We start from the raw sequence: 24,193 nt of genomic DNA, 5'->3' as shown, positions 1-24,193 counted from the left end.
CGCCAAAGAACATAAATGGGGGGAACAGAGTCTCTCTCCATTAATACCGCGTTTAAATTAAAAGGATATAATCTAGCGCTGAAAGGTTGATGCGGAATAAATTAACGGTTGGAACAATGTAGGCTTAATATCACGTTGCATCGGATGAACGTCCGAGCGGCTCTAAAAATAATCCTTACCTCAGCCGGAGTACGTGATCCTCTAATTATTTCGAGCAGCGTATTGCGTGGTATAAACGCGAGTACCGCTGTAAGTTTCGATGACGAGGCGCGTTTAAATGACTCCGGCTGTGTGCGCCAATGTCTGCTCATCATTGTGCGTAAATGGCGGTGCGAGCGAGCGCAAGCGCGCGCGCGCGCACGCACGACACACGGCCGGTAATGACGCCGGCGAAGTCATCCTATTGTCAAGAATGACTGGACGTTTTATCGATGCTATTTGCGGATTGATGGACACTTCTACTATATCGTTTGTCAACAGAGTTGTCTCGCTACCAGCCAGTCGATAGCTTCATTCATCGGGACTGAAACACGGTTTTCAGGATCGCTGTCGATTACTTCGATTCGGCGAAACACGTCCGACTAGTTCGACACGTTTTACTTCCGGCCGACTGTGTCGAAAGTCGCTTCGGCAGCTCTTCCTTAAAGAACACGCGACAATTGCACTATGATATCGTGATTGGCTCGATTTGAAGATTTCGAACATCGTACTGAATGTGTACAGTGGCCCACAAAAGTGTTCGTACACCTTTTGAAAGGCAATGACTTTTTTAAAACTGGACTAAGTGACTTGACTTCTTTTTTTGTTTAGATGATAGAGGGACTAGTATACTAGACAATGGCCAAAATGACTTCCTTAAATTTTGCTATTACTTGGAATGACAAAAGAAAATAAGAAACTCTCGTTTTTTAACTTTCTTTAATCTGAGCCTATAACAGAAATTTAAAAAATGCCTCTCGTAGGACTCGTTACAAGCGTCGAAAGATTTTAGAAACTGCAGATTTCTCCCAGTTTTCGGTGAAAATCTTTCATCGAAACAAAAATTTTGAAAAGAAACTCAAATTTTATCTACTTAAAAAAACTAGTGTTTCTTATCTTCTATTGTCATCCCAAGTAATACCAAAATTTATAAAAGATCTTATAGTCATCGTCAAGTAGACTAGTCCCTCTATCGTTTCAAAAAGAAAATTCAAGTCTTTTGGTTGAGTTTGAAAAAAGTTACCACGTTTTAGAAGCTGTATGAACACTATTGCGAACAACTGTATGTTATTCGTTTCTCTTCTATCGAAACAGCGTTCGATTTATCCGTCGTCGATATCTGGTATTTACGATAAACGTAAACGTACAATAACTGTAAATTTTCTTTCGATAGGAAAGCTGAAACGTAGGAAGAAAACTCCTATCGGAGAGAACGATTTAGAATTATGATTTTCACTCGCGTAAAATAAATCCAGGTGGAACAGAAATTCGCGTAAATTGAGAAACGTGTGTATAGATGTTATCCGCGATTTTTAGATCGAAATATCGAACGGTATTCAACGAAATAAACAACGAAATAAACGTATGGCATTCAATAAATTGCCTGTCTCGCTTAGAATTTGTTAGCGGGGAACAGGTGCTAATCAACGTAGCTGCTGCGAAGGAGATCGCGGTGCAAGGAATTCATCGTGTGATACACTTTATTTGTTCTCTCTAACAGGCATTCCCGCCGCTCGATAGGCCGCCGCCTAGACAATAAGTAAAAGCCGCTGTACCGAAAGGTTGCGATGCCCAAAGATGGCAATGCTTTCCACGCCGGGTGAAAAAGGTGAAAAAGCGTAAGAGATTGAAACGAGTATCCGCGCGTGCTTCAACGATCGAGGGTTTAATTCGAAGAAGCGCGTTTAGCCGGGATGCGAATTTTTTCCCGCAGTACACGCAGTACGGGCTCCCTCCAATAAACCCCGTATGTATTTCCAATCCGTGGAATGCTGGCGCGGCACAAGCTCGTACGCGGTGTGCCGGCGATAATAAACCTATAGCCCGCGATAAAGATAAAGAGCTATCGCGGGGACAGAAGCGTAAACTTATACGATGCAAATATATCAAGTAACGATACGGTTTTTAAGGCGGCCATTATTTTCCAACTAGTTAACAACTTCTCCGCTGAAAGCCGGGTATCGATTATCGGCCGCCGTAAATATCGCAACGATTTCACAGGGAACCTATCCGCGGAACGATCTGCGTCGACGAACCGCATTGACACCGGCGCGCCGCGTACAACACGGCGGACAACGGGTACTCTCGAGTACCGAGATGTGGGCGTCCGAGAATCGACTTTCACGAGGGGCCCCCTAACTGCATAGCGAGCATAACGCACAACCGGGGAACCCGTTTGCGGGCGGTCCTGTGCTTTTCCACCGAATCAAGCTCGAAGTAACGCAATTAAAAACGATCCAGGGGCAGACGGGGCGCCGCTTTTATCTTCGGCCGAAGAAAAAGTATCGCCTTCGCTCTCGCTCCGTTATTGCTGTCCAACGACCGTGGAATTGACTCGTTGGGCACCCGAAGATTCCCCTCTAATTTATCCACAAAGCACTCGCTGTAAGTGCGCGCGCCGTTGCCCGAAATATGGGAAACCGTGCTTTTACGGCGGCGACCTTCTTCATCGAATGTTTCAGCCGCGAACGTTTTCTCCGCTGTCGCACGATTTGTTTATCCGGGTGCTTGGAATGCGGATTTTAGGCTTTATGGTTGTACAAAGATTTTCCGAGTGCGCGCATTATTATCAAAAATATTAGAATTCGAAGTTTTGTGGCAGTAAAAGGATGTCCCAATTTTGGATCATTTAAAGGTGTGAAGAATCTTTTGGGACTTGAAATAGCTATAGTTATGGATTGTTGCCTTAATCGTATATCAAATTGTTAATAAATAATATTTAGTGAACTGTAGTTTTTAATTGCAGCTAGTTAAATAATGTCCGCATTTTGAATCACGAAAAGTAGCCGTGTAAAATTGTCAAAATTGGGACAACCATCCTACTCTTTTTCATCGAATTTTGGAGACTTGAACGGTGTCCCAATTTAGAACGTGGATTTTATCTGTTCATGCCAGTAGGAAAATGTTTTAATTGCTCACATAGTCGGACGAAATATTGGAATTCGAAATGTCATGGTTACTCTTTTTTCATCAAATTTTTCAGCTGCGAAGAATGTTTTCACTAAAAATGCGGATTTTTTGCATTTATCGTAATAGAAAGATTTTTTAAGTACACGCATTGTGGAGGAAACAATGAAATTGGAATTTCATCGTCGGTACTCCTTTTTGTCGAATTTGTCAGGCCTGAATGAAGGATTTCTCAGCAATAGCACGATTTGTTCATTTAGGTGCATAGCATTTTTTTTAGCCTTCAGGGACGTTTCGCAGGTTCAGTTTGTTCACTTAGAACATTTCAATGATTAGATTACAAAATAGTCTAAGTCTACAAATGGTTTAACAGTAGAAAGCGTGGATTACAAATTCTATGCATTTGTAACAGTAGGATGATGCCTCTGCCTCTTCGAACAAGCTTTTACATTCCGGATCGTATACTGTCGCGCATGGAGCATAAATTAACCGTAAATATTTTGCAATTATCAGAGCGTAAACGCGTAAAGTGGTTCCATTAAATTCTATAAAACATCTAAACAGCCGATGTCATCGTAATAGCATTTTAATGGAAATGGTATATAAAGTGCTTTCAGGTTATAGGGGGTTAAATTTATCATCTCTCACTTATGAAATAATTAATTCCTTGGGTATATGCCCGCACTTCATTTTAAAGGATGTTGCTTGTCTAGTAAATAGTGAATTATTATCGCCGCAATGATCGCAGAGGCCTGCCGTAATAGTTGCGATAATTGTTCATCCTTACCAGGCATCCAGATGATAAGCGCGTGCTATGCGCATCTAGATATACAGTTTTCGAACCATGAAAGAACGAAGGTACGCTTCGATCCTGTATAAAATCTGCATCCAAAATCAACGCAATTTCGCGAATTTGCGAAATCTGTGACTTGGAAAGAACTTCTTCACAATGAATTTGCGAGTGATAGAAATTACAGTTTTGCAGAGAACCGTCGAGAAGCTGTAATTAGCTTGCAGTTCTGTACAAAATCTGCACGAAACGTGAATGCAATTTTGAACGCACTTGCCACCTGACACAACGCGTAATTAAATTGCAGTTCGTACGAAACGCGTGGCTCGAAAAGTGTTTCTCACGACGAATTCGTAATTGATGGAAGTCTGAATTCGTTGGTGCACTAGCAACGAAATAAAGTTACCACTCGAGTCCATATAAAATCTGCACGAAAAGTGGATGCAATTTTCGATGCAGCTGCATCTTAGTGTAACATATAATTAGATCGAAAAGTATTCGTCCGAACGGATTCGCGAACGACACGGATGAACGAAGATCGATCGGCTAGAGCAATCGAACGTCATCGTCGCAAGCTGACCAGGAATCATTTCTGGAACCGTTTCAAGCTCTGATTTAGTCATCACGTGGAAAAAGGAGGATCCGCCGGTGGTGTCCCTGGCAGGAGTCGCTGGAGTGTCCAAAGCCGAGCGATAAATTCACGGAAACGTTCTCTCGGAGGAGCGGAGCGCGCGCGGATCCAGCGGCGTCCTTAACGGCCCGCTCGCTTGCTCGCGAGAGAAAGCGAGCGTGGAATTGTCGTGGCCGGTAGCCGTCGAGGTATTCCGGCTCATCGGGATTGCCGGTGGTTTATCCGTTATAGGCACTTAGAGAAAGAGTGGCAGCCGGCGGAGTGGAGCGTAGCTGGCAGGCGACTCGCGACGAATCGCAAGAACCGAGCTCGCTTCTTGCTCGTTTGCGGCTCAGGATTTATAGCGCGACAAACCGCGCGCGGCTCCTCGCTCCGTCCGGATGATAAAATATCCGCCTCGGTCCCCGTAACGATGATAATTACAAGAGGAGCCCATGTTTCATGCAACTCGCGCGAACCCGCGGAAACGAGACCGCGCCGCGACACAAAGCGATCGTGAACACGGCGAACACCGTTACCGGACCATTTTTCCGCGTTCGCCCGTCTCACTCCTCGTTTCGCGTTTTCTTGCCGGCGAGCCAGCCGTGTTCCGAGGATCGCGTGACAAACTTTCTAGCTCCCGGTAGACGGCCATTATTCACCTGGCAGCCCGCGATCGGAAATCGACGGCGGTACGTGCACGGTTTAGGCTCGAGAACGCGCGAGACCGTCGCGAGGTACGAAGAAAAGATACGTCGCTTAAAGAGTCCAGTCATCTCCGACGCTGACCTTGATCTTGGGAGAAAGAGAGACGGTGAGAGAGAGAGAGAGAGAGAGACAGAGAGGATGGTAAGGTGCACCGTGAGGGCCAGAAATAAAGGCGGCAGTTAAGGCGCGTTTCGCCACCTCCGTTTTCGACACTCGCGCCTTCGAGGAACCGCTGCTAGCAACTTGTCAAAAATACCTTCGCCAAAGGTTGATATTGACCCGCTGTTGCGACGCGAATTAGAATCAGGGGACAGTCTGACTAGGCTTATTTTGAAGGGCGAAGACTACACTTTACAGAAATTTTGGCTTTTTTGGTGCAGAGTCGCTGTGGCGATTGCAGCATCAATTCTTGCAACAAGGTTCGATTTTTGTCAATGATTTCATTTCGCAGCCCTCTGGTGTCCGCAACAATTTTTTTCGCGATTGAAACTAAGGTGACCTTGAAGATCGAAGTCTCCTCTTTACAATGAGCACAAAAATATGGTCCTACGATTTTTTGCTGCCGTTTTGTGGTCATTTGAGTCCAAGGTGTGCCGCAGGAGAATGCGGGCCTTAAGACGTGAGACAAAAATTAAATGTTGACAAAGTTCGAAGGGCTGTAACTTTGTTACATGCGATCATATCACAGTGAGCTATAGCTCATTTTAAAGGGAAAAATCGGCACTTTTCAAGTTCTCTGGCTATTGTGGCCTAAAGTCGTTGTAAAGATTGTAATTATACTTTTTACAAGCAAGTCCTTTCTTTACAAATTCTCAACTTTGCAGACCTCTGAAAGTTGCAAATAATTTTTTCAAGGAACGAAACCATCAGAATTGCGTAGTCTGAAGCCTCCCCTTTCAATCGAGCCGAAAAACGACACCCTACGATTTTTCCGTCTCATTTTATGACTCCTTGAGTCAAAAGTGAGCCTGCGCAGAACTTCAGAAAACCCAAAAATCGAGATAAAAATTAAGTGAAATTTGGCGAAGTTTGTGAGCCTGCAACTTTGTTGCCAATGCTCGTATCGCGATGCTTTTGGGCTCATTTTAAAGGGCGGAGTTGGCACTTTGCAGACATTTCTGTTATTTTTAGCCGGGACCTGTGTGCCATTAGCAGTCGCACGTTTGCAATAACGTTCAATTATTATCAAAAATTCCACTTTGCATCCCTGCGGAAAGCGTAAAACATTTTATTGCGAATAAAACCAAAGTGACCACGAAGCGTGAAGTCTCTTCTTTCCAACGAGCCGAAGAACATCGTCCTACGACTCTTTGACGCCATTTTATGACGGTTCGAATCAAAAGGGTGCCGCAGGAATTGAATACCGGACTGTTCGGGGACACAATTTCAGGCCCAAAATATGATGGAAATTCTGCGAACTAGAAACTGCCGTAACTTCGTTAAATTACATCGTAAAACGCTACACCTGATCTCGTTTTAAAGTGCAAACCCTCCACTTTGTCCTTACCTTAGTCTTTTTGTGTTAGAATTCTTCAATTTCCAAATATTTCAAAAGCATTAAAGACGCTTCATACTTGCAATTGTGTAATACAAGGACGTAACGGGATACCATTTGCGGCGAGAGGGTGGATCTGGGACTCAGAAGATCCCGCAACAGGGTTATTTTACTCCCTTTCTACGGAAATTTGGGAGCAAGGAGTCTCGAGCCCGGCCTAAAGTTGGCGTAGTCATAGAAAGGCTGCGTAGCAGCCCGTGGGCTTTTTTCATGGTATTGCGGGGGCCCGAATGTCGGGCCCGGCTGCGATGGTAGTGGTCGTTGGAGCCGCTGCAGTGGCTGCACACCGGCTTGAGCCTCAGCAGACGTAGCGTTTTCGCTCGCCTCTCGCGGTGCTCGCCGCGGTATAATGGCAACGTGTTTTCGTCTAATGTACTTTTTGTGATGTCCTTGATGGAGGAGTCTGCGAATGCAGAACTACGAGGCAGGCCCGGTGGGGCCCGCCGAGACGAGAGGCGGGAGAGAAAGAAAGAGAGAAAGAGAGAGAGAGTGAGAGAGAGAGGCGGGAGGACTCGGTGCTCGGCGAGCAAGAGAGGGGCGGGGGAGGTGGACAGGAGGGCCCGGCAGCACCTCAACCCACCTCAACTTCGGGCCTAGTCAAGGTCAGTGCGGCAGGCCCCACCCTCCTTGCCCCCTTCTGTCTTCTTCCTCCTTCTTGTTGCTTGTTCTTCTTCTTTTCTTCTGCCTCTTCTTTCGCCTCCCCCTCGCCGCAGAGCCGTTCAACGTGGTCCGTACCGCATTATCGCGTCATACCATGTTGGGACCCACACCCTCCTCCGTTTTGCTTCACGTTTTTTCCTAGTCTGTGCCCAGGATCCCGCGAAATCCCAATTAGTGGGAGATACGCGATCGATACCGTGCTCCGACGGCCACCGTATTGAATCCCAGCCGAGTTTATCGTCGAGTACACGCGATAATTCGTCGGACAGAACGAGAGAGGGGATGGAAGCCATGAACCTAGAACCATACTTTCGTTCACCATCGGTCTTCTATTAGGGCATTAAATATAAAACGCATACTTCACTCTGTAATTTTATTATAAAATCCATGCATTTCGTACTTAATGACCTAATATGTCTCGAAAGCCAATATTTACAGCACTCTCTCTTAATAATTCATATTCTCTTTTTATCGTGTCCAAGCGTTTCCCCCACTGAGCAAACATGTTCAGGTTCGCATGTGTTTCACACAAGCGAATCTCCTAATAATTCGTTCGATATGTTTCAAAAATGTTACACATATTTCATTATATGGAGATCGATAATGATTATCTCATCACAAAGTTTTTGTAACGCTATAAGTTTAATTCCGTTGTACAAGAGTTTCGGTAGAGCACCTAGCGGACTGTATCAGAAGTAAACCTTTAAGATCATAGGAGTAGGGATGAAGTCGGTCCATCTCTCTTTCTTACATCGTGTGAAGGATGCAACTTGTTTGTTTCACGTATCGAGAGTGTTTGGTAGGGATAGTTGATTTTGTGGAAATATATATTCCCCTGCAGTCTCGTATACCTAACTATTGAGAGAGAGAGAGAGAGAGAGAGAGAGAGAGAGAAGAAAGAAAGAAAGAAAGAAAGAAAGAAAGAAAGAGAGAGAGAGAGAGAGAGAAGAAAGAAAGAAAGGAAGTAAGAGAGAGAGAGAGAAATAAAGAAAGAAAGAAAGAGAGAGAGAGAGAGAAGAAAGAAAGAAAGAAAGAGAGAGAAAGAAAGAGAGAGAGAGAGAGAGACTACTGTATTTCATTATCAATAGACCGCAGATTCCATACCCTTATGGAAAAATGGAGTAGCCGAAATATAAAATTCTAAAGGTACAAGAACAATTCAATAACTCTGTTACACGATTCGCAACTTATCAAAATAATTAAAAGAGACAATTCATTTTTTATTATACTTCTGTTCCTTATAATTGTCTTGAAAAATTATTATTTTGCATAAAAATCCGCGGTCCAATCATTCTACCCAATTTCGACCAGCTAAATGCGAGCCGATTCGACAGAGTATATTACTCCGAAGTCATGCTATTAGGAGTCATCCCCCTAATGAACCGTTCAATCCAGTGGACCGGTCATGCTCTCGCATGATGCACGTACGCGGGCACCGCGTCGGGCGCAGCTCGGCGAAGAGCGTGTTAGGTTTCAAAGAAATGAAAGAAACAGAAGCGGCGGACGTTGATGAATGAAGCTGATGAATCAGACAACCCCCGTGAGTATCCTCGAAAGACCTTTCTTTACGATCGCGGGTGTCATGATAAATAGACTATTCTTTTTATTCGTTCGACGATATCCGAGGCAGCTATTTGGGCTGCGCTGCGAGTCCATACAAACCGAATCATCATCCGCGCCTACTCGCACCTCTGAAAGGAATCGACTTCACGGGCTTAGACAATCGAGAGGGCCGGCCTGGGCCTGTGCCTCGGAGAAGCTGAAAGCTCGCTGCGTCTTCGACGACGATTGTAGTCTGGAGGGTATGTCCAGAAATGGTCGCCAGACGAGAGGGAGACGCGTCACAGCAGACGCATGTCGTTGCAATTTTGGCGGATGATTTGCGTGGCCTAATGCCACCTGCGATTCACGGAGCGTCCCGTGACTATCATTTTTGCGCCGTGGCCCTCCTCGCCTCAATTGTTTTTTCAGAGCTAGCCGAATGTAGTCGGGGGCCTGTTCAAGGACCGATGAATCTGCCGAGCGAGATAGACAGAAAGTGGGGAGAGGCGGGCGGTTCGCCGGTAATGCCGCATTTGCGCTGCAGATACATCTCGGAATGTCTGGCGATAATGATCTACGAGGTGGGGATAGTGCTTTCGAGGAGAATCGAGGATGAAGAGGCCTCGAGGAGGGGGCAGGAGAGCAGCCAATAATCCGTGGCTCGGAGGTGAGTGAGCGAAGGCATGCTAGTACCAAATGAGATTGGATCCTGACCGTGTAGGACGACTTTCGGGCCCTGCTAGCCTGCGAGTCCTTTAGATTCGGCGAACCCGTGTCTCCCCTTCCTCCGTCGCCTCGACTCCCTCCCACCCTCCCCGACGGCCGTCGCTCTCTCTCTCTCGTTCTCACTTTCTCTGGTCCTCGCTTCGTCTCTCTTTCTTTCTCGCCATTCCTTGGTGTCGAAGTTGCATTACCATCGACGCCATTCGAATCTGGCCGCGCTTAAAAATTCTTTCGGCCAAAACCGATTTACATTTATACTCTGCGGCGAAACTTTATGTTCCCCCCGCCGGACCGGCAAACGCGTATAGAAAACACCGGCTACCGTTATGACGAGCGACCGTAAAAAATTCAAAGGCTTAAATCGACGATTTATGCGCCAGTAAACTAGCCGCGCAATCACCGGACGATCGATTTAATTGCTCCAGAGCGGCAGCCCCGAGTCCCGACAATTTCTAGCTCCCGTTCGGAATCGGTGATTAGTACTCCGCAATTATCAAGTTAAAGTCCGGCCGAGATTCTTCACAATTAGTCGAACGTATTCGCGAGGATGCCGCGCGTTATTCGCTGTTTGAAAGAACGCTATACTTTGCTGACTTGGTTGGAAAAAATTGCTCTTTCATTTTCAATAATGAAAACACCGAATCTGCATTCCTTTCACGCTGCTTCATGCGGTGCTGAATTGGTTCTGAGAGATACTGACTCTTTCGTTTTCGGTAAAAAAAGAAATTGCATATCCGTGTCTCTATTTTTTTTCATTAGGCGCAGTGCTGCGAGAAATATTCTGACAGATGCAGACTCTTCGATTTTCATTAAAGAAACCTGTAGATTTGTGTGTCTATTTTGCTGTTCAATTTAGTGTTGTAAACGGACCGGATTTTTCGTATTTATGACAAAAATGAGTAAATGATGCACAAATGTGTAAAGTGTTTCGTAGAATTTCGGGATATTGTTAGTTTATTTTGAAAATATCGACGTTATTAAAGGAAGAAACACGTTGTTATCTAGCTTCTGTTTCTCGTATCTGAGCAGAAACTTTTTATTCTGCATGAAGATCTGCAGTATAGTTGTGAGAAATGGTCAGACAGATATCAATTTACATTAAAAAACTTGCACATCTGTATTTTGATTTTGTTGTTCGACGTAGTGTTGTTAGAATTGATCTAAGAAATGCAGACTCATTCGATTTCAGTAAAAAAAACTGAGGTCTGTATCTCATTTTGTTATTCGATATATGTAGTTTCATGAGAATTGATGTGAGTGAAGCAGGTTCTTCAATTTACACTAAAGAAACTTGCAGATCCGTATCTCTGCTTTGTTATTATCTATATATAGCATCGTGAACATTGTTTTCTAATACTGTACGTGTTTTTAGATTTAAAGAAGCAAGAATCCAATCTGAAGAACTACTATTTTACCGAACAATTTGTCCTAACTTCAAAAGGTTCTTGTAATCATGATCGAAGCTAAACCAGTGTCGGACAGGTACGTATCCGGCTAAATAATTCGTGAGAAAATCCGTGCGCGGCGTCACGAAATGTTCGATTTTCGGGCAAGTAAAAATCGAAGAACGAATTCGGACCCGGCTAAGGCCAGCTAAGTCGGCTTTTCGACTTTTAGCCGGCCTTAGACGGTCCTCTATACACACGGATACAAAGAACCATTCCTCCCCACTATTGCCATGTGGTTTACAGCGTCGGTGCTGAACTCGTGGCATCGGGTTACCCTCCTCCCTTTCCCCCCCGAAAAACTCCATCGTAATGTGGCAAATGCATTCTTTGTCCGGATGCGAGTGTGAACACCGGCCGGTGGCGTGTATTCTAGGCTGAAGGAAAAATATTTCGGGCCGCCATCTTCGCGCGGGAATATATTACCGGGGGGATACAGTGGTCCACAAAAGTTTTCGCCGGGCCGGCGCGCGTTTATCGGGTTTCATCGGCCGCCCACCGATCTGCCGCAATTAAAACGGGAAGCTCTCGGTCAGTAAAACCGAGTACGTCGGGCACGGTTCGCTAAACATCGTCACGGTTCCACTAAACAAACGCCGAGGAAACTCAAACAGAAGTTTATTGGCACGGGCGAACAAAACATTTGGAAGTTCCTCGGCGCCAAGAGCTGTGCAGCAGCAACAGCGGCGAGCATGTGCAACCGGGGAATTTATTTACACACTCAGCAGTGTGAGCAGCCTCGAGTTTCGCCTAAGCCTAGACCGGGTAAAAATACGCGCAGCTGCGGGCACAGTTCCTTTTTCATTTTGCCGAGAGAAGGACGACGAAGGGACGTCCGAGATCGGTCCGGCCGTGTAGATCGGATCTATAGCGCGGCCGAATCCGGGCCAAAAATTCCGGCTTCGCGGCTATTTTTTCGGCCGGGATCTAATTACCCACAATTCCCTTTTTCCGGGTAGCGTGCGTGAGCTCGCATTAATTGGCCGGGGCGACGGGGCATCTGCGCGCTATGCCGTGCGTGATACCAGAGTGTTGCAGCTGCAGGTACCGAAAACCCACTGCAACGGTTTCAATTGTCCGCAATATGGCTGCCGCCTCGGCCTAGGCCTCATAGTCGTTATCCTTGAGAGGCCCGCGCAGTGTTTTCGTTTTGTTTTAGCGCACAGGATGCGCGCGGCCTGCGCCGCGACAGAGAACAGAAGAAAGAAAGAGGGGCCCGGAGACCCGGCCGTAAGACCGAAAGAGAGGGGCCCACGGCGGCGCGGCGGAGGGGCCCGGGAGGAACCACACCACAATGAGGGCCCGAATGTTGCAAAACCGCCTATATCCGTGACTATACACGCACCGGCGGCTCATACAAGAAATGATAATTACCGGCGTCCCCTCTATTCTCTGCCTCCGTTCCTTCCTCGTCCTCTTCTTCGCTGGCCGGCGTCGCCGTTTCCTTCCTTCCTTCTTCGCCAATTACTCGTTTATTCTTCTCGATTCCGAAGATCCACGGGGCAGATTGCGATCGAATTCGTTCCCTATCGATCGGGCATCGGACAACTTTACGTCGACCTCCGATCTCGAATTTATTAAATGTAATTGGACCCGCGCTACAAGGTTGAAGGCACGATCGTAAACGTTCGGACTTCCATCGATTTTTTTCGGGATCCGAGGGACCGCTTTCGAGAAATAACACGAGCTCGGAACTTACAAAACTTAATGTCTTCTCAATTCGTTTCGGAAACTGCTAGAAATTTTCTCAACATTCTTCGAAGGTTCGTACCTGTGACGAGAAACATTGTTTTCTCCGAAGATGGAGTTTTCCTCGAAGGACATTGTAATCCTTGCCGTAGTTCGACAAAAAAATCTATTCAATGTAGGAACACAATAAATGTAAGTCTTCTTTCCTTTTTCTTCTAAGAAATTGTTGCAATTGAAACTACTGTTACAACTGTTTCTCTCTTATTTAACTTTCGCATTATCGTTCACTCATTTATGATCTTTCTATGTTCAATCAAATTCATAATTACAGAAGAAAATTTGTAGTAAAATAAATTCTATTTTTGTTAAAGTAGTAAAGCAAAGTGAATTTTTCACGCACGATCTTTTCTACTGCGCATTTTTTTACAAAACTGTAGTAAATAATAATTTCAAAATAATCATTTCATTTCCAATTACTTTCGGTCTCGCAAAAGCGAATGAGATCATTTTAGCCAGCTTTCGGGGCCAAATATTCCGCCGCGCTACGGCTAATAAATATCGTAGCTGTTCCGCAAAGGAAGGTAGCAGTTTCGAAGGTCGAACGAATGCGCCGCAGAAGAAGCGTTTGTTCGAATCGAATACGTCTAACTAGAGAAAACCGGGGTCCCGGCTGCATCACAAAAGTACTCATTATCCCGGGCAACGGAGGATAGAACTTTTTTACCGGGGCGGTTCCCATGAAAAATCACTCCGGCTCCTACAATACTGCCCTCTGTGCGGCCAGTCATCCCGATTCAACGGCCAGGAGCCATATGTTCCTGGCCGAATGTGCTAAGAAGTCATTGAAGGAACCGCCGTAATGAGAGACCACCCAATGCGCGGTTCGCGGCGATCGCCGTCTGACCGGAAACTTGAATCGAAACTGCTTCGTTATGCGAGCCTCTGCTCCGATTTTAACATGCAACTTCTTTAGTTCTGCCCACGATTGCTACACCCAATTGCCCTGCGATTCTCATCCAGCAGGAAATAGGCTGCGCTCTGCTGCGAACGCGATAGCGAATCAAAAAGGGCGCTTCTTATTTTAACAGCATTCCTTCGTTAAACGTGCTCGCGCATTTGTTGCACGATTTGTGGGTGGGCAACGAATTTAATCTACTGTCAAAACTGTCGACGTTCTGTTTGCACGAATTTTGCACGAACATCTTCAAACGTTGCAAAGACGTTTGTCTTTGAAATTTTTCTGCCGTTCGGCTGTGTCTAAGCAGCTTCGAAACTTTTATTAGACTGTGGCCAAGAAATTCTTCTTGACTCTATACAAGCACAATCAAACGTTCCCAGCATCCTTAAAATAGTCATATTTATCGCAAATCAAATTTCAATAGTGTTTGATCTACGATTTCAGTTGGTCCGATATGCTACAAAAATTTGACGCTGCGAAGAAGATGGGTGAGGGCACGTCGCAATCTCGATAGCTAAGGGTTGAAGTCACCCTGTCAAGAAGACAGACGACGCTGCGTCGATATCAAATAAAATTCGAAAACCGTTCGTGGCTGTGAGATAGCATCGGCTGACTACCGAGGGCCCGGACGAAGATAATGACGGTGCTGTCGCCGGTGTTCGTGAAAGACCGAAAACCCGTTGGCCTATCTCTGTCGAATAATCCTCGGTTCACTACCAGTATTCGGTGCCGTCTTGGACCACGGTTACTAGCCAAGTCCCTATAATTCCCGGTGGGTTCTCGGGATTATTGTGCGTCGTAATATTGTAGCGAATCCGGCATGCTCTGGGCTGTAGAGGGGTCTCCTCTACCTGGCGTCGATGGAAGACGGCATTATGGCCGCCGTAAAGCACTAAAACAGCCCGATAGTTGTGTAGGGCCCGCGGGGGAACCGCGCTCGGTAAGTGGACATTAGCGGCCGCATTGTGAATCGGACCGCAGCGTCCGCCTAAAACTCGCTAGAGCCACGTTGCTGCACAAAGAAAGCGCCCGTGTGCTGGCTCGGTTTTCGTTTGCGCCCTCTCCCCCGACGCCGCTCACGGCGGGCCCGGCGACGGGCCCTCTCCGTCCCACTCTATGCGCGAGTGACGCACACTCGCGACTGTTGCGTGTAGACGATGGGTCCCGTCGCGCCGCGCCGCGCCGGTCCCCGCGCGCTTAGAGAGGAGGAAGCCGTGTTTTACGCTTCGTGGATATTTTCGGGCCTTGTGGCCCACTGCTCGTCGAGTGGTGGGGCCACTCGGACCCGGCACACAACGCTATTGGTTACTGGGATTGCGTTACCGCGGCTCGAACGACGGCCGAAGGCACGAGAGGAATTCATCGCGGGTTCCTCGGCGGAACGGTGATCCAACGTGAGGAAGGTTAGATACAGGGATCCGGCACTCCGTTCACGTGCTCAGGTGCACCTACTTTGTAACTAGCAGACGCTGGAACCGCATTTAACGACGGCCGAAGCCTGACGAAATTCTCTGGCAATGACAAACGACCGCGCACGGTGGCACCTTTCTCCAAAAAGTTTCCTCCTTCACGATTCGTGATTTCGTACGGTATTTTTTTTATCGGAATTGGTACTCTCTTAGGTTTACGAGGTTGCTTTTGAATACGTTATTAACGCCAGATTTACGGAACTCGCCGAGATGACGGGTCACTGATTTTTTAACTTACGATTATTCGTGTCGTGAAGATACATTTATGAGTTATTTATTCAATTTATATGTTGCTCACGGCAAATGTTACGATAACACTTGTTTAAAATTAGAATAAATGTCTTATTGTTAGTTTTATAAACTAATATAAAACAGCCGTTTTCTGTGCTCCGTAAATCTGGTGTTAAATACTATCGTGAATATCGATGATTTTCCGATATTTGTAATCGTGTGATTGGAATATCAAATTTCATATAAATATGTGTGAATATCTTCAACATTGTTCAAGGAAAGCGTTAATCGGTAACACTTCGAACTTTAATATTTTAAAAATGAGCAAATGCGAGCAAAATTTGTCGATCGGATATTATAGTTGACATCTTACTTTACGTCTTAAGACCTAATTCAAAAATATTTAATGTCGCTCGCGTGCAAAATTTATCTCTACGACGTACACTTTAATGGAAAATATTTGAGAAAATTCTACAGCGTTCGGCTCGACATCAGGATTTTTCTTCAAAATTTTCAAAAGCTTCCACGATTAAATTTTACTGTCTAGGTATTTCCAGTAATAGAACAAATGATTCCGCGTAGAATTAATTCACAGTCCGTCAAACGAACGTTGAAATGCAATAGGGGAATTGATAATTATAACAATCAATCGATTTTATTGGGAGCATAATCGAGTTCTATCAGCGAACAATCTCTACTGTTAATAACCGTGGAATACCGTGAACGCGCCGCTTCTTTCGAAATTAATTAACAATTCAATAAAGCGGCAATAGAATATCGCAATTAACATTCCGAATGAAACAACGAACGATCCGCAGAGTTTCCAAACGAATTCATCCAGCGTCGATTCGTATTATAATTTTTCTCGCCGGTCTGCCAACATCGGTTCCCCTCGCAAGAAAGAAACTATCGTTCCCCGCGCAATCATAGCTAGCATAACTTGTCGTCCCTCGTCAAAGGCATGGTTATCTCGAATCGAAGATGCAAAATCAGCCCCTTGTGATCTGTATTTCCGACCACGCGAGCAGGTACGACGTTATTTTAAGAGATTTCGAGATTTTACTACAATGGGGCCCGGCCGGGCCCCACCCGTCATCCGGGTGGGCTTAACTTTCCAACAGATTTTCGAAAAATCGGCTGGTCGATTTTTCTTGGCTTTTAAAGGGGGGACAATGGGCTGCCAACCGCATTTGCATCCGCGAGGAGATCACTCGTTTGTTAGAAGGGTCAAGCCAGAAGTGCACTTGCCAACGTAGCAGAAACGATTCGGACAACCCTGCGAAGGGTTTCCAGTCATTTGCGTGCACCCGTGGGGAGGGTCGAGCGTTAGGTTAGGTTAGGACGATCCCGACCTATGCATCTCGTTCAGGAATAAATGCTCCCCGGGTGGACCCTCAAAGGAGTTTCACCTGACCCTCTTCAGCAGCACAGAGGATGCGTACACCTCACGTCCTCGTTATAGTTTTAACTTTTGTCCCACGGTGAAAGGGCCACCGTCCCTTCGCGGTAAGTTATGTTTGTTCTCCCACGGATGACCGTTTTCTTCTGTCAGGATGACTCCTCTAATCGGAACGATCTCGAGAAGATATCGCAAAAAACGGTGCACGAGATTTCCTGCACCTTTCAGAACAAATCGAAACGACTGAATGAATCGTCCACTTCGATTGTCCTCTGCTTTTGTGAACCGGCTAATGACGATCCATTGTCTCGGTCTGGCCTTCTTGAACCTTAGGCATAAACGCAAACGCGATTACCGAAATGACCAGGCTAATCCCCGGAAACCCTAAGTGGGTTTCAGGATGTACATTAGCGGCCGTAAATTTGAGACGCTTTTATTTGTTTACTTTGTTTCGTTTTAAACGTAGCGCAAGACTAAAGCAAATAAATTGATCTCAGTATATAAATAACCTACGACGATCTGTTTAGCGAGATTCGTTTCAAGGAAATCCTTTGTTATTTCAGCGTACAAATATCAAAATCCGTGCATAGCGCGTCTTTGGTCGATTGAAGTTCATTTACCGAGCACAAAAGAATGAGCAAATCAAGAAACTTTCTACTTGACGGAAGAATGAGTATTAAACATCGAGAAATGAGACCGCATTCGCTATGATTCCTGAACATTGGACAGAATGGTCCAATCGTATTGCTTCTGATGGGTTGCGATTAGACAATGTTTTGGATTAGTCTAGCAATCACAGTGCATGTTATATTCCGTCTTCGATCTTTTGTCCGCCGTTGTTCTTCAATTAAAGTTTACAAGTCCCAACATTTTCTGTGTTCTTAGGGACAGCAGCGTTAGCGACGGAAGCAGACCAAAGGGGCAAGAAGCGGCCAGAACGGTGGCCGTCCCCTAATCCAACGCGTCCAATACGTGGACGAACGCTTCTGCCAAATGTCCAGAGAAAGGTGACCCAGAAACGATCGATAATCGAGTGGGTTCCCGGTATATACGTTTGAAATTCAATAGGCGTGCGGGTTGGGCGGCCGTCACGGAACAGGTTTCCCGTGGATCTGGCCAAAAGTAAGTGACTATTAACGGTAGAACGGCTGTGTACAAAACTTATCATCCCCGGGCTTAATAGCCGGCCGATCTCTCCCGGCCGGCTTGGTGCCGATAATAAAATACCAATGAGCCCAAGACCTGTTTCCACGTCGCCCTGGCTCTCCCAGACGTTAATCCGTCGAGCGTACGTAGGTGGGCGCACGCACCACGCGGCCGTGGTACCTGTCAAAAACTGGCGCTGCAACAATGCCAGAGAGCCCCTTGGCAGAAGTTAACCGCATCGCAGCAGGGCTGCAAGGGCCAGTTCGCCAGCACCAGGACCGGCCTTTTGCGTATCGCGAGAGAAATAAGTCACCCACCGGCGTAGCACCGAACGAATCTTCATAATCAATTTCCACGAACGAAAAACATTGTGCTCGCTTACGATGCCTCGGCGGGAGGGCAATTCCTTCGACCTATTGACTGAAATTTTCGAAACCTTTTTCTGCACGCTTCGGGTTTCGATTTTGAGTTTGCACAGGTAGCCTCGAAACTTTCACCTCGCGTGCGATGTCACAACAGCAGGCAACCCTTTCAATAAACCGTATTTCGATATTAGTATTTCGAACTTTTTTCAGTGACCGCGAAGTTTCTGTTTCAAGTTTGCACACGCATCTTCGAACTGGTTGTACAGTCTACTTTGTCGAAGGGTTTAGACAGAACTTTTTAATCGAACGTCGCTAGACCGACCAGGAAATTTACCTACTGACCTTGCGCAGATACCCGCGAACATTCTTTGAAAACGTTTCGTTTGAACTCTGACATTTTTAACGCTGAAGATTATAGACTGTATAACCAAGTATTTAGGTCAAATTGATTGTACAATCCAGTGACGTAGTACCGTCGACATTCCTGGTTGGTTGGCACAAAAATCCACGAACATTTCCGTGTCATCTCTAACGTTTTTAGCACTGGAAATTCAACAGAAAGAGCGCTTTTATTTTTTATCGAGAATATTCGGAACAACGTGTTTGTATCTTTAAACATACCAGTGAGTGTTTGATATATTTTGTTGAGATATCGTTAATATTTCTTGATGTAATGACGTCCATATCGTTACTAATTTCGTGTCCATATTTTTATACTAATCATGTATAACATGATGTATAAAACTCTGCATTTATTCCAAAAACCGAACCAATTTTGAAACGAAATGTCTTGAAACGAATGTAGAGATCGCGAATTAATTCGTCCACCTAGTACATGCAACGGACGATTTGCAGAACCAGCAGAGAGGAAAGAGAAGACTGTCGAAACTAAAAAAAAATTAACGACACGAAAACGCCAGACGCGCTCGTCGAATCAGAACTGCGGAACGCCGAAAATGAGAGTTCCACGCCATTGCTTGAGCAGGTCAACGCTGCCGTAAGGATCTCGGTGAGGACAAAGAGATCCTTTCCCTGGCTTGATCCTTCCTCCCGCGTCAGGATGCTCCCTCCCACCCTCGCTGCTCTAACCCATGCACAGCCGCCATCGCATTAATGCAAGCGTGGCCCGCGCAAACCCCGCGCTGCAACGAAAGTTCGGCAGCTGTCGAACGCATAAGAAGAGCTGCGGTTCGTACGTCAGCAGGACATAATTGCCGGGCGCGAACATCCGCGAATCTTGACTGTCATCATTGTTAACAGCGCCGAGAGAGCGTAGAGAGAGAGAGAGAGAGAGAGAAAATTGGGTGGAACCCGCGGGCCCGTCGGTGAAAACGAGAGCGAGACGCGACGCGACGCGATGCGGAATTTACACTTGAAAGGTCGGAATTAACGCTTTCTTTTGCGGCCGTTTAGGGGCCCTCGTTAGGGCCATTGTCGCGGGTCGCGGTCCCTTCTACGAAAAGAATTAAAGCCGGTGGCATTATTCGGCCGTGTTTCCTTTTGCGTGCGTAGCGTGTTATTTTGCGGTTCGACTCGGTTTCGACGCCCGGTGCCAATCCGAAGTGCATCTGGGTGAGTGCATCACGCAGTCAGTAAGTCGCAGCGTTGCCTGGCCCTGGCAGCGCAAACCTCGAATGGTACTGCGAATTAGGTGCACAGGACGTTCTTTCCGGTTCTTTCGGTCGACATTCTGGAGACCGTTGAAGCGAAGAGAAATATGTGAGGCTAGATAATTGGGTGCAGTATGCATTTTTTTCGAGCTCCGGATGAAGAGACTATTTTACTTTAATTTTTGTATGTACTGTTTTGAATTGGAAGAAAATCATTGCAGAGATCGTTAAATCACTGTTTATTGCAATAGCCTTTTTTAATTGATAGACAGTGGTGTGAATAACTATAGACTCAAAAGTAAATTTTGCGTTTTTAGTGATATTTGAACAAACATTTAACAAAAAATCGTATTTGTATATTTCCATATCAGAAATAATAGAAAATAGAAATAGACAAATATTGGATTTTCTTAAATTTTAGAATGCAGATTGAATGCATTTATGACAAAATTGAGCACGTGCAATTTTAACTAGCAAAGAGATTAAATGAAATTAAAGATATCAGGATATTATTTTCGGTCAATTAAAGTGAAAGAAAGGAATAACTCTCTATTGGGTTGCTACTGCTTGCAATGGATGCAAAAAATTTGTATTTTGCCTAAAGATCCAAAAATGTAAAAATGTAAAATTTACATTCAGTTTATTACTGTGCACACCACTGTAGAAGTTTGTTCGATTGTTTTGTTAAAGACAAGACGAGGGAAACGACGCGAACGGTGAGAAGACGGTAGAAGCTTCCAAGTGTTGTGCAATACAGAGATCATCGTAGGCTTGTCCCGTGCGAAAGCGTCGAGTCTCGTGAATTGGATCTACTTACGACGATCGTCGATCTCGGAGGCACGCACAGATTGACTAATTGCAGTTCATCGCGACCCTCGTGCAGCGTGGCCCTTCCGTTCGACCTTTCCTGAAAGTCCATTAATTCCTTAATGTCGGGACTATCCCCGTGAGTCAATCGTTGTGATGGGATTAATAGAGAGTGTCGAGTTTGAAGATGCAGCTGCAAGATTACAGATAAGATTGTGCCCATCGATCATTTCACAGTGCTGGAACAAGTGGGACCTTTGTCCCTTGCAAAAATATTTAACAAGATATCGTACATGGTAGAACGAAACAGAATTGTCCTGAAATTGTGTGAACAAATAATTTACCGTCTCTGTATCAAGTACAAACTAGAATCGTCGCTCGTGGATAACTTGAAGAATAAGAAAATAACTTAAGGAAATAAATAAATAAAATAACTTGAAGGATAATTGAATTTATTAAGGAAATCAAATTGATCGATCGAATGCTATAGCCTAGTTTTCCGGACGCTGTGACGTAGCTAATCACCATGGTTGGTGAAAAATAGATTTTCGAAATAGTAAATAGAGTATAAATATTTATATCTTCTCATAAATAAATATTTGTATCTTCTCATGTAATACAGAATTTGGCAAAAATGATTGAATTGTTTCGAAATGGCAGTTACATATGAAAATAGCATTTCAAACATATTTAACTATGTAATATCCACATGTAACTACTACTTCAAAAGCAGTTTATTTGCCATATTCTGTACTACATGGGACGTACAAACATTTACATACAGTCTATTTACTATTTAAAAAATCGATTTTATTCCCTGCCCTCTTAATAACTCGGCAGCCGACGCGACATAAAGCTGCAAACAAAAAAAGAATAAATGAATAATATTGTACGGTTAGAAGAAACGTGGTCCTGTCCACAGCATAATTGCCATCAAACTTTAAGAAACTCGGGGAGTACGTAGGAAGTTACGCAGAAGTGTTCCAAAGTTACTGATCCTACTTAACGCTTCGAAGTCGAAAGCAGAAATATTTCTCGCGCGCCGCTCCAGATTCCGAGAAACAAGAACTCCCCGAAGAATCTTAATAATGCGCCCGGCTAATGATGATTACAAATAAAAGTGCACGCCCACCGATCCCCAGATCCACCGTCATGAATTTCAAACGACCGGGTTGCCTCGAAATAATTCTTTTCACGGATCGGACCCACCCAGAATTTTGGAAGTTCATCTTCCTGTTCGCGGGCCTGCACGAACAAGGAACAAAGACATGAAAACAAGGCGAACATTCGCACAACCTTTCTTCATCCCCTTAACAATTCGAAGCGCGCCAGGTAGAGACAGTGAGAGAGAGAGAGAGAGAGAGAGAGAGAGAGAGAAGAAGAAGAAGAAGAAGAAGAAGGAAGATTCAGTGTCAAGCGGGAAGGTACTTGCGGATTCCCGAACAGTTGGTACTAATGATCCAACCTGGCGAGGTACATCAACGGTATCCGGTGTCGTGTAACTCGCTAAGTGAAAATACGCGTAGATCCTCCGGAGATACAAGATCAGCCTCGCCCGCCGGCTTTCTGCCAGAGCCTAGGCCCACCGGGAAACAATAAAAGCAGTAACTGGCGCGAACATAATCCTGCAGGACCCGTAGCCTCCGGCGATCCTGCGGAGACTGTCATAATGCTCCAGTACCGTAAAAATACTCCTACCTTCGTGTCTCTATTAACTATCCATTATTAACACTAGAACTACCGAGACCTGAACGCTGCTAATGTACAGGGTGTCCCAAAGTTATGGTGCTTCCAGGAAATGAGGGGTTCGTCAGGTCGTTCGAAGCAACTTTTTCTTTAGCGAAAATGCTATTCGCAGCTTTGTTTACGAGTTATTAACGAAAAACAGTGACCGATGAGAGGCGAGATCTGCTGGCGCGACGGGACCGAGAAACTGGGCTTGCGCCAATCGAGCTCGCCGCTCATTGGCCACTGTTTTTCGTTGATAATTCGTAAACGAAGCCGCGGATTGCATTTGCGCTCAGTAAAAAGTTACTTCGAGTGACCTCAGGAACCCCTCTTTCCCCACTTCCCGGAAGTACCACAATTTTGGGATACCCTGTAAATTGTTTCGTAACAGTGACAAGATTGGATTTTATTCAAAGAAGTTCGCCTAAAAGATTTCTGATAAAAATATCTTTAATATGAGGAACTCTGAACGGAAAAATCAGAAACGAGTCATTCTGACAATGTCAGATGCAACCACAACAGTTTTACTATTTTTCATTTGAAAAATCATCTCAAAGAATGAAAAACGTTTTATTTACTAGACTGCGGATTTTTTTATAGAAAATGAAAACTGTTTGCATTAATTACAAGATACAGGAGCTACGTGGTCATTCATTTGTTTGCTTAATAATTTTATTAAGTTGATAATAATGCAACGCATTCACAATTTTGCATTTCATCTTCTGATTTTCGTCATAAATGCATAAAATCGGCAGTCTATTTATTACAATTGTACGGTGTCTTCTTCAAGCACAAGCAAACATGAAGAAATCAACAAATGCATCCACAGCAATCTTATAATCGTCTATTTGAAAAATCGTGTAAAAAGCCAAGCAACAATGTATTAAAATTACACCGTGCCTTCTTTGAACACAAACAACACCATCACACTAATCGACGGCGATCTAACAACTGTCAATTCCAAAAATAATCTCAATACGATGTCTTTAAAGGAAAGCTTCGGATCAATCCAGTTTCTTACTTTCAGGAACCTAACCTTCGAGAGAAGGCGTCGGCGCATTATTTCGGGGGTGTGCAGCGTGTCTAATCCTAATACTAGGACCTCGGGTTGCGTATGGTCTTGGGACAAAGGGTCCACGTCTGGCAGCCGTAGGATCTAGCCGCCATTTATTTCCAGAGACGACTAACCATTGCACGTTCCTTTATTTATTTACGATCGCGGCGTTTCGTAAATCGTGCTGCCCCCGCCGACTCACAGGATCTTCTGGTTTATTTTAACCCCTCTGTTTTGCTCTCTCGCTCCTTTTTTCTCGGGCGGGTGTTGTAATTGCTGGCAGAGTGTTTGATGGAGGCCGGTAATTCATTTCGTTTCTAGCAGGAAGAATTCGCATGTCATCCTTTCCGCTTCAGTGACTGACTGTTGGGGGAGTCCTTTGAAGGACTCTTTCTGCTAGACGTTGATTTCGCTCATCTTTCGAAGTTGTTCGTCGTTCGACTTTGCTCATCGTTTCATTTTGTTCATCGTTCGACTTCGTTCATTCTTTAACTTTGTTCATCGTTCAACTTCGTTCATCCTTTGGCTTCGGTCATCTTTTGTCTTTGTTTATCGCTCGACTTGGTTCATTTCTCTACTTTGTTCATCCTTTGAATCTG

At 45.1% G+C, this 24,193-nt stretch overlaps 1 protein-coding gene across 9 annotated transcripts in view; it reads right to left on the bottom strand.

The window, feature by feature from the left end:
* The window catches only part of Ca-beta (Calcium channel protein beta subunit), a 159,108-nt gene that overhangs the window by 71,370 nt on the left and 63,545 nt on the right, over positions 1–24,193 (bottom strand). For 6 of the 9 annotated variants that reach the window (XR_013033215.1, XR_013033214.1, XM_033478623.2 and 3 more), the window contains exon 3: positions 20,823–20,912. The exons of the other annotated variants lie outside the window; for them this stretch is intronic. Coding sequence is in view for 4 of the 6 variants with exons in the window: in XM_033478623.2 (XP_033334514.1) it covers positions 20,823–20,912 (90 nt within the window). In the remaining 2 variants the exon portion in view is untranslated. The remainder of the gene's footprint in view (positions 1–20,822; positions 20,913–24,193) is intronic. 9 annotated transcript variants of the gene reach the window in all.

The sequence above is a fragment of the Megalopta genalis genome, chromosome 4 (assembly GCF_051020955.1).
Source record: "Megalopta genalis isolate 19385.01 chromosome 4, iyMegGena1_principal, whole genome shotgun sequence".
Classification (NCBI taxonomy): domain Eukaryota; kingdom Metazoa; phylum Arthropoda; class Insecta; order Hymenoptera; family Halictidae; genus Megalopta; species Megalopta genalis.
This window is presented reverse-complemented; position numbering and strand designations above follow the sequence as displayed.